Below are 11,691 nucleotides of genomic sequence, written 5' to 3'. Positions count from 1 at the left end.
TTCTCCCGTGAGTTTGCCTCTGCAAAAAATTCATCTTTTTCCATTGAGATTCTACTTGTAAGATTTCTTCTTCACTCCCTTTCTTTTATTTTCCTAGCAATGAGAGAAACTTTATCTTTACCTTTCTTTTCTTCTCCTCAACCTTGCTATTCGAAATGAAAGGTCGTTAAATCTGTGGATTCGGTTTTTAAAGCTTATTGGTTGATTTCTTATTGTTTTCATCATTTGTTTGGTTGATTGGAAAATTTTACTGAAGTTATACATGGTTGTCTTTTAAGTTCTTTGAGTAAATTATCTCAATGAACTCATTCAGTTTCTACAAATTTGAGAATATTTCGCTATGAGATCATTTTTTTTAGTTTTATTAGTAGCTTCGTTGATTTCTGTGGGATTTTATTGTTTCTCTATTTGGTTCTTGTCCATAGAAAATAATTGATTGAGGGGGCTGATTCAAGTGGTCTCTTTTAGCTCTCTGTATTTTTTAGATTGTTTGCTTCCAATATAAAAATGGATTTTTTTGGATGATAATCTACGAAAAAGGTTGCTTTTTGATGCAAATTTCAATCTTTGCTTTTAGATGCATAAATTTAGCATAAATATGTGCTTTAGTCCGAAGTCCGAATTTTGTATTCCAGCTAGCATAGTTTGCAAAAACTCGATTATATGTCGGACTTTGATTCGAGTTCAGGCAATGCAATTTCCCTTTCCCTTGCCTATCTTGATGACTCTATTCAGTTCTAGAATTTGAAATTATGTGATTCTTGGTTCTCGATGACAATAAATGTCAATTATGTAACATAAGTTATGTTGATATGAAACATAGCCAGGATCTAACAACAATTTGGAGGAACTAGGGGAAGGGTCAAAGGAGGTTGATCTGAATTGAGCAAAATTCTGTTTCACTTCACATTTCTGTTTTAATTTGGCAACGTAGAAGGGAACAATAGAATGGTATTTCTTTGTCACAATTACACTTTATTTTTTTAACTTGGGTATGTTAGGGAGTCAACTTCCTTTATTTTTTTAACATTTACGTGGATTTCATTGTCACAATTACACTTTCAAGTTAATTGAACCTCTACTTTGACAAGCCTTACACTTGTTGACAGATTGCACATTTTTCTGTTAGATTAGGAAAAAAGAGATTAAACGTGCACCAAACAATTACATGCAACATAATGTCCCAGGAAACATTGAAACCCTTGACCACCTTGTCGCCGCATGAAGCTGATGTTGAGCAGCCAAAATCAATTGAGCAAGATCTTGAACTTGGCTTGGCAGGAAATGGGAGTTCCTTAGTTCTGGCTGGCCTCCATGCTTGCAGAGATCTCTCAGTAACAATGCTCAAGTAAATGTCAAATTATGTTTGTAAGCTATTTTTTTCCCTAGCCTTACTACTTGGATGAATGATGATAATTGTAGTAGCCATCTTAAGTCTATATATTAAAAGTGTGCATTCAAATATAATAGATTGAACATGGACACACAATATGGGTGCAAGACTACACAGACACAAGGACACAAGATTGCTAAAACATTAGGATACTGGTATAACAAGACATGGCAGTTAAAAATAATTTTAATAATAAAGGATAAAAATAATGTCAAATTAGGAAACATAGAACTTTTAGATTTAGAAAATTTAGGGATAGAGATGTCATTGTTGGCTGGAGCATTTGATACGGGTACTGCAGTGCTGAGGCATTGAAGTTTTGACAGCAAGTGGGTCACTGCAGTGCCCTTGCTTCAAAATACTAGGGATTATTGTAGAAGGACTGCTGCAATGCCTTGCTCCAAACTCTTTCTTTGTGTTCCATTTCACTCCCAAATGTTGTCATTTGAACCCGGTTACCTAAGTCCTCTTCACTTGAGTTGTAAGGATCTGAAGCAGGTACCTAATGGCTAATTATGTTTTATGACAACTAGTTTGCTGCACTTTTGATGACCTTCCACTACATCCTTTTCTCTCTTCTTCACATGGTCGTGGTAATTGCCTAGTGAAGATCCCGCTTTGGGAAAATTTCTTTTGACATGTATTAGATTGGTTGGGAAATTTGAATTACTTATAAGATACTGCAATTTTTCCTTGTGCTGCAGCTGATCCTTCAGGTGTAAGGTTGAACATGGATGCCTCATCCAATAAAATGTCCTTGCATGCTCTGGTAGTAGATGTGAAGGGACTCTGTCTTCCGATAAGTATTCACTTTTTGAGAAATTTTGTGTCTGGATTATGTCATCTTGGGCTTAAACCATCGAATGATATAAATTTCCATGACATTTGGAAGGAAATTGAACCCTATGTTATACGTCTCTCCAACTCATATTTTTATGGTTTTTATATAAAAATCCAGGTTCATTTGGATTAAAAAGAGAGAATATTATGCAATTGTATTTCAGTGGAACAACATGCCATGCTTAATATACTTCTAAACTTACTATAATTTATTTAAAATTAGAGGGAATTTAACCGGCAGTGGAAGAGAATAAAGAAATATAAAATTATAGACAATATGATTTTTAGTGTTATATTTTCTTACTTATTAGAATTATGTTTTTGTAATATAAATTCATGAGATAAATAATAATGATAAAGTATGCATAATTAAGTATAAATATAAAAGATAAATAAATAAATTACTGTATATATAAGATATAATAAATATTATATCTTAGATAACAAAAATAATTTACATCTTTTTATTATTATGAATATCTATGATAAATTATTGTATATAGAAGAATGTAAACCTTGTCGGTGGGAAAATATAAGAAACCTCCCAGTGAATGCGTCATGTATGAACCAAAGCTAGTTTCCACAATGTAAACATTTAGTTAAATGTTGATGTAAAATTTTAATATATTTTTACATAAATTATGTAAAATTTAATATTAATTAAAATTAAAATAATACATGATATATTTAAATACTCAAGTAATATATTATTAACAAATAGAATTTTTATATAAATAATTTTTATTTAAACATTTAGAATTTAACTTGTTATCAAATATAGAACAAGGACAATTTGGTAAAATATACATTCCAGTAATCTTTTATTCCTTCAACCAAACACTGTAATCTTACATTCCTGCCAAACCAACCAAACACAGTAATGTAATATTCCCAGTAAACATATTCTTGGTAATCTTTTATTCCCACTGGTAATCTTACATTCCGTGAACCAAACGCACCCTTAGGCTTAATACACTTTTAAGTGCCTAAGCTATACTCCAAATTGATTTTTGGTTCCTAAATAATTTTTTGCTAAAAATAGGTGTCTAACATTTTTTATGTTACATTTTTAGTTGTCTATCGTTATATTTTTTTTATTAATAAAAATATTATTTAAAAAAGAAAAAATTAAAAAAATCAAAACTCCATCCCCACGTCATGACCCTCCTCCCCCGTCGCCACATGTCGACCACCCTTTACTAGCCATCCATAGCGTTCACCGTCACCCCTGAGTTCGCCATCGTCCCGCTACCAAATCCTGACCATCATCTTTCACCCACATCGTTTGTCGTTCGTCGGAAAGCCGTAAAAGTCGCGTCGTTCTCTCTATCTCCAATCGCTACAAACACCCATTTTTAGTTTTTTTTAAAAAAAATGAAATTTTATATCGCTGACACGTGTTAGATAATGTCTAAATTTAATAGTCGTTACGGACCAGGTACCTAAAAGTACAACGTTGAAAACTTTAGGCACTATTTTTAGCGGAAAAAAAGTCAATTCAGAATATAGTTTAGACACTTAAAAGTGTATTAATCCTTTTTTTTATATTAACCCTAAACCAAACAATAATGAGTGATATAAACAATTTAATCTCGTTTATAAAAGTTAAAAACATAAACTTGACAGAAATCAAACCTGAATTGTTACATAAAGGATGGTACTCATTTACATTTGCAAAGTAGAATACACCCCCACTTTATGTATTAACTCCAAGACTACAATTGCACCGCACTCATGCCCATTGATCAAATGATTTTCCTAGTTTAGTCTTGGAGTTAATACATATTCAAGTGGGGTGTATTCTAGTCCTGGAGTTAATACAAAAGTAATTAACTCCAAGATTTCAAGTGTGAATAATAAACATTTAACGTGACAATCTAGTCCTTATTGTAAACAAAAGTAATGAATATTCCTATATGCTACATAATGTACTAGCAGCTTGAAATCTTCATCGTCAGTCACCGGCTCCCTCCTTGGTCCATCCTTGATTACAATTGCACCGCCCTCATGCCCATCGATCAAATGATTCCAAGCCATTTCCTTTCTTTTATTTGTGGGCTGGGTATTCATCCATGCACCTAATTCAACTGCATTGCTTTTCTGTTCTGTTCTTTTCCAAGGCTGTACAAAACTCCTGCTTTCTTGTATTGATAATGTAAATAATTCTTGTTTCTCTAGTTATAGAGAAAGTAGTTAGGGTTTCTATTTGCTCTATCCACATTTAATTTCTCATTAGAAATGCTCCTTGTGGAATTCAAATTTAGTGGATCCTTTTTGGTTGAACTCATGGCAGAGCTTGCTGAGTTCTTTTGCCAAAACAGGTGCCCCACAGTAAAAGACTCCTGCACCACCAACGCAACACCAATATTAGAATATACAATATAATATTGTCACTTTAATTTGATTAATTAAGAGGGTAAACTGCAAATTTAGTACCTAAACTTTATTTTGTTTCAAAAGCATAATTAACTTCTAGTTTTGGTTTCATTTTGGTACCCGCCGTTTAAAACTTAACGGTTGTATTGACATGTCACTATAAGTTAATTCCACATCATAGGTATGATTTTGAAGAAAAAAAATAAAGTTTAGGTACTAAAAAGGAATAAAAGTATTTAGTTACTAAAATGTAGTTTACCCTAATTAAAATAGTATGGGGCCTCACCTATCCTTGCGTTGCAGTGCTTGGAACTTAGTTTGGAGAGGACATTCTTCCATTTAGGCCTTGCAAAATGGGTCCGTACCTGATAATGATAAATGCCAATAGTTTGATTTTGGTGAACCAGAATGTATTAAACACGATGTAATTCTCGAAGGTATTGTTGAATGAATGAAATTCTCTTTATTTTCAAAAAAAAAGTAAAAATAAATGGCCAGCCATGGAATTTATGATTGCAATGTTTCATCATGGAGATTTTGGATTATATGCTGAGAGAATGAAAACGGCAGGCACAAAAGGAGCTTACCCTGGTGCCCGAAACAATGTCGACGCCATTCTTGGCATGGTTTAGTGCTTGTACCATGGTGATGAGAGCCGAACGTGCGTCTCCTTCCTCGTACACGCTTGTCAAATAGTTGTGCATTTCAATCACCCCCTAGTGTTCAAAGTCGGAAGTCAGTAATTCTTAAGGTATTCCATCATGACTGGTTGACAGGCCGGATACGCTCGATTCGAACATCGATCATGTTGATGTCGTGTCTATAAGTCGGTATGGTACTCTTTGTGTATCCACCCAAAGAGAATAATATCGACTCATAGGCACGACGCAGCACAATGAAAATGAGTTGATTAGTTCGTTTACCCTTTGATCGAGATCTGCAACTTCATCCATTACTCCTTTGAACCAATCGAATGAACCTTGCTCTCTGGTTACCCAATAAAAGTAAGCATTGGTCGTCTTAAGAGCTCTCTTTCGTTTGGCCAAGGCTCTATTGGGAGCGGTTGATTCATTGCTCCCATTACTTTGGTCTGATGTCCTGCTGATATCTGTGGCCAAATCCTGAAAATAAAGATGCATTATTGTGAATCTGATAAGGAAACGATGAGAGAGTGCGATTCAACCGACGTTATGCACCGAATTACTTACCGCCTGCTCCTCCATTTTGACAATGTTGTTAAGCAGATCTTTCAAAATGCTGATGAATGGTGTTGCACCAATTCCTAGGCCTACCAGTAGCAGTACATCATACTTGTGATAGTCTTGAGCTGGAGCTCCATATGGCCCATCGATTAAGAGCTTTGGGAAACTGCTCTTAGGAGAACAACGTTAATGATCCAAAAATTACTCAATAATTCCTACACAACTTGAACTCTTCTAAAACAAGAGTGAAAATCTTGAACATACTACTTGAAACTAAATATAAACACCTTTTCTTCGACGATTCATCTGCTCTGAGAAGTCCGCTTTTCCCGGCAACAGGAAGTTCACAAACCTCCGAAAATATGCGTTTGAGCTCTTGCGTCCAGTCGCCTAGCTGACGGATATGAACGCTAAGGTAGTCGTCACTGGGAGCAGAGGTTATAGAGAATGGATGCCTGGTACAGAATAAAAGCTCATGTGTTGAGAAAAACTTTGCGTATGGATGACTGCAACTATTTTACTTACCACTCAAAGGGGGAGACCGCAGGGCACTGCACAAACATGTACTGTCCACTCTTGTACCGAAATTGAGGCGGCTTAGACATTTGTAATGTGAGAACACCTCCTGGATAAATTGCAACCTATTGAGCACGTAAGGTATAAGATCATTAGTCAAAATACTCAGCAGCCAAATTCGAGTTTGTTCTTCCTAAGTTAGTTGTCTGTACTTGTTCGTACTTGGAAGTGTTATGTTTACCTTCAAAAGCCGAACAGTATCGAAACCAGAGCGGAAAAATCTCAGGGTCCTTTCTCCAACATATAACACAACTGGAACTGCTACGTACATCCAGGTCTGCAACCATGAAACAGTTACTAAATAAAACAAAATCCTGTTGTTAGAACTTGTGAAATCACCTGAGAGATGAAAAAGATTTAAATGTGTACCGTCTTACGATACCATATGTGCACGAGATAAAGGAAGACGCCATGGATGACGAGCAAGATGTAGACGATGACAAACAGGTGGTGTGAGTACCAGAAAGCATTGAAGCCAGTTATTCTATCAAAGGGCTTGGGCAGCTTAATCAGGTTCCTCCTAAACCATTTTGTTGCTAGTGTAAATGCTATTGCCATGAAGATAACCATTAAAATTCCCGTCACCCCTTCGGGTCCCTTTACCAGGTCCATGTATGTCGGTTTACGATTTCCGAAATCACGGAGGTAGAGTCTATAGTCATCGGTAGACGAGTGGATTAGCCTCGGAAAATCACAGGCAAGATGGTTACCAGCATGGAGAATGACTCCAATAACAATTGCTGCTGCTATTGTCTGTACAAATCCAAATTGAAATGGAATCATGAACAACTCTCAAACTATTATATAACCACTTGAATGCATGGCAGTTCAAAAAAGAGCTTGTATACTGGTAGTGGTAACATACCTTGTGAAAGTTGATGTTGTCGTCGAAAGGCACCCAGAGACCCAACCTGGTGGACCTGAGCCAAGTAATGGTGTTCCGGCAGACCGGCAACAGAATCAGAGCCATGTTAAACTTGAGGGTCTCGGCGGCTCCTTTGGCCGTGGCGACGCAAGAACGCATGACTACAAAAGCACTCTTGTGCTTGTATTGAAAGAACTTCCAAGTGAAGAGCCCTATCATGATCATAATCCACAGTGACAACACCCATATCCTCTTCCAATTCTCTTCCAGATAGTACAAAAGTTTAGTCCCCATTCTTCTGATCCCGCACTTGTTTCTTAATCCCTGTAAGTTTTGGCTAAGGGCTTGGCTTGTGTAGCTTAGGGCTTGACTATAGCCCAGATATGTGTCCTTTTGCAAGAGAAGCGTCTCCAGCTGCCATAGCTGCATCATTAAAGCAAAAGACTAGTAAACTTGGTGAAACTGAAAATTAGATGCAGCAATTATTGACAAGAAAATCCTGTCATTTGATATACTAAAATGGAAAATGCAGCATACAGTAACCGATCTATGGTTGTACTAATATTTATCACGGATAAGAAGTAATTCAATTAACTTTTCTGTGTATAGAATTCAAGTTTCTTAGTCCGATTCCAGTAAAATGTTCGTTTTTGTTTGGCATAACACCTAAATTAGCCCCCAACATTTATCAAAATGGTTATTTTGATACATGTTATTTTTAGAATTTTGGCATCCAACATTTTATGTTAAGAATAAAATGCACTTAACATTTGATTAAATAATCCCTTTCATCCTTATCTTTTTATGGAGCATTTTGATCCTCTAATGTTTCATTTTAAAGTAAAATGGCCCCTTTATGAAGCATTAACTGTTTCTTAACCAATGATTTTCAACTGTGGATGGAACTTTTTTGCTCCAAAACGAAACGTCGTGGCCAAAATGCTCCGAAAAAAGAATGAGGATCAAATCGATCATTTTGATAAATTTTGGAGGATAATTTTGACATTATACTTGTTCGTTGCAGTTGAACAAAACAAGAACCAGATTGTATGAAGATTTGACTCTGGAGACTTTGGGTGAAAAAAGTCCAAATTAGCGACTCTTCCATGATTAAAGAAGGGGAGATTAATTTGGTGATGGAAATGGGCCCACCTCAATGTATCCAAGTCTTTCAGGGTCCAACTCCTCCATGATCAGAGCTGCGTATTCTTCTGCCTGCTCCTTCAATCTCGATAGCTTGTTTGCCGAAGCACTAAGCATGATTATCTGTACAAACCAAAATAAAAATAACACTAATTAAAATCAAAACTAAAATTATTTATATATCTAAATGCCCCCACCAACTTCACTGAATGACATAAACAAATGTCGATTCACTGCTAGTTTTAATTAGAGTCAATGATAGAACAAACTTGTGACGATTACAGGTTTCAGTAGATTTAGACACATAATGTCAACATATTAGTTGAGGGTTTGGGATCAAATGTAGAATTAAAAAATTAGGGCAATTGGGTAAACTATATGTTTAGTACCCCAATTATCACCTAATGATATGTTTCGGTTTCATTTTGGTCACCCGCCGTTAAAAAAATTAGAAAAACTATTGATGTGCTATTTTCATATTTCACAATGATGACACGACATTATCTTATGATGATATGTCAACATCACCATTATTTCTAAACACGGGTGACCAAAATGAAACAAAAACTGAACGTTGTATATTTAAAAAAATAGTTAGATAACCAAAACGAATCATAAGTGATAGTTGGGATACTAAATGTGTAATTTACCCAAAACATTATGAAACAGTACATTGTTGAATGAATAAATGGTTTATTTATTTTATTGGAGTAGTTAATTTTTGAAAGAAAAAATTATTGTGATTTACCACCCAATCCCCGCCTAACGTTGATTATGATAACCCAAATGACAACCTTTATAATATAAAGTAGTGGTATAATGCCAAAATTAGTCCCCAATGTTTAAAAAATTTAAATTAGTCCCCGCTAATTCATCATTCATGCATGCTTGATTAATGAATTAATGTACCTGCCTAATCCATTATATATATGGTATAATGTCAAAATTAGTCCTCAATATTTATCAAAATATTCATTTGACTCCTTTTTTTCCGAAGCATTTTGACATAATATTTCTTTTTAGTACAAAAAGACACTCAATGTTTGATCAAATAGTTATTTTTATTTTTATTCTTTTTTTGAGCATTTTGGCACTTTGTTTTATTTTAGGATAAAAATATCATTATTTTTTAGCGTTAATCATTTACTAACTAACGATTTTCATCTATAAAAGAATCTTTTTATCAAAAATAAAATGTTGGGGCTAAAATAATTTAAAAATAATAAAAACTAAAATAATTATTTAATCACACTTATTTTTTTAACATTTTGCATATATATACCTCTTTCACTTCAGCCTCGGTTATTCTGCCATCTTCATTCTTGTCCACCCTGTAAAATAAATTCCAACACATTAAAAAAGGAAAGTCGCTTAAAAAGACGATTTTCTCCAACTTTTATTGTTTCCGATCTAAAAAAAAAGGGACAGAGAGTGTCTTTAACACAATTAAAAGAAGAAAAGCTTGATTAAGTATTAGTTTAATAGTTCTCACATGTCGAAGAAGATCTGGAGACGAGAATCAAAGCTTTGATCTGTGATTTGAGACCAATATTCATGAAGTTCATCTCTGTTGATTTTTTCAACTTTTAATCTTCTCCGTCTACTCAGTGCATCGAATATCTCCGACGCAAATTCCTTCGACTCCTCCATTCCTTCACAAAAACAGTAAATCGTGTTTGAGAAAAATGGTCAAATTTCGTAGTTAGTCCCCCTACTATATGTTTTTTGTCGTAGTTTTTGTCTCTCTATTGCAATTTGATATTATCTCCAGTCGTTTAATTTCGTATAGAACTACACATTTTAGAAAATAAGTTGATTAGAAATGAAAGTATAGTAAAGAGGGTTAAATTAACAAAAAAGCATAGTGAAGGGACTTTTTCGTAAGAAAATGTAATGATGGAATGAGGAACCTATGCATTGAGCGAAATCGGAACGGAAGAGAAAACCGTCTTCGGCGAGTTTGTTGAAATTGTTTTCGACTTCTTTCCATGCATTGGCTTTATTGTTACTCATGAATCTTAAGCCGCGGAGGGCTTTTTCGGCGCCGGACCGGGTCCGGTCGAGCTGAGCGCGCTGCTTTCTTAGAGCCCGAGCGGTTAAAGCCGAATCGAATCCGGCGATTGCCTGACCGGCGTGTCCGTGGCCCCATGAGAACTTCCGCCGCAGTTCGGCTTTTAACTCTTGTGAGAACTGCTTCGCTTTCGCCACGGCTTCGGCTTTCAGCTCCTGCGAAAACTGTCGCAGTCTGTTCGAAGAGCTCCGCTTGAACGTCGACGATCGAGAAACGGATGTCGAGGAGGATGCCGGAGTATCGGCTCCGCCATCGACGCTGATGGCGGTGGCCGGCTCGACGCTTCGGAGTACGATGGTGTCATCGTCTTGGAGATCGAGGGTGACCTCAACAAACTCCTCGGCCGAGTTGGATTCGATGGCCGGCGACGCTGGTGAGCTGAGTGTGGTATTGGAGGGAACGGTATCCGAGGCCCACCGCCGCTGGTGTGTGGGTAGAGAATCGCCTCTCATTGATGTAAAAAGATAACAACGCGGAGAGATGCAGAAAGAAAATGAAGGGAAGAAAAAGGACAATATTGCAGGAGAATATGCAAGGGGGAGAGATCTATTTATATGTTGTATTTTGTACGAGAGAAAACCATGATTTTTGTTTGGTAAATTTCACATTTAGTATCACATCTTTCACTTTTGTTTAGTTTTGGTCATTCAGTTATTTTTTTAAAACATGTCTAACGTTTAGTTTTTATTTCATTTTGGTCACCCATTGTTAAAAACTTATAAGTGAAAAATACTATGTCAATAGTTTTATTAATTTTTTAATGGTACATGACTAAAATGAACTCAAAACGTAATGTTAGGTATTATTTAAAAATAATAATTAGATGACTAAAATAGAACGAAAACAATATTATGTACTAAACGTGAAGTTTACCCTTTTTATAGATTAGTATTAGTAATAATTAATACAAATTCATTGTGACATCAGAAAGTACATTTAAAATTAAATATAAATAATAATTATTAAAAAATAAATATAAATAATTAAAACTTTTAATAGTTGATTAACTTTACTAATATATGATATCATATTATTCATTCACAGTGTATAAATTTGTCACGCTTTTAATGTAATAAATAGAATACAAACTCGAAAAGGTAAAAAATAACTTTTTTTTAGTTGTCGTCTTAATATTCTCAAAGTTTCGTTTTAATTAATTCTGATCGTATATCTGGTTTTGATAGATAAATCTTCTAGCAGAGGATTTCTGCATACAACGACTCGA

At 35.2% G+C, this 11,691-nt stretch overlaps 1 protein-coding gene across 1 annotated transcript; it reads right to left on the bottom strand.

The window, feature by feature from the left end:
• Positions 1–4,292: 4,292 nt before the first annotated feature.
• Positions 4,293–10,918, bottom strand: LOC120123604 (respiratory burst oxidase homolog protein A-like). The gene is made up of 14 exons (XM_039142454.1): positions 10,306–10,918; positions 9,888–10,047; positions 9,678–9,726; positions 8,405–8,518; positions 7,253–7,675; positions 6,757–7,140; positions 6,569–6,664; positions 6,337–6,452; positions 6,099–6,266; positions 5,818–5,977; positions 5,533–5,730; positions 5,197–5,325; positions 4,896–4,974; positions 4,293–4,575 (listed from the first exon to the last, which is right to left on the bottom strand). Exons 1-14 carry the CDS (start codon positions 10,916–10,918, stop codon positions 4,466–4,468), a joined length of 2,799 nt encoding a protein of 932 aa, XP_038998385.1. The 3' UTR covers positions 4,293–4,465.
• Between the last annotated feature and the right edge of the window lie 773 nt (positions 10,919–11,691).

This window comes from Hibiscus syriacus, unplaced genomic scaffold, assembly GCF_006381635.1.
Source record: "Hibiscus syriacus cultivar Baekdansim isolate YM2019G1 unplaced genomic scaffold, ASM638163v2 tig00110402_pilon, whole genome shotgun sequence".
Lineage (NCBI taxonomy): Eukaryota > Viridiplantae > Streptophyta > Magnoliopsida > Malvales > Malvaceae > Hibiscus > Hibiscus syriacus.
The sequence above is the reverse complement of the archived record's forward strand: the minus strand, read 5'-3'. Positions and strand labels throughout refer to the sequence as shown.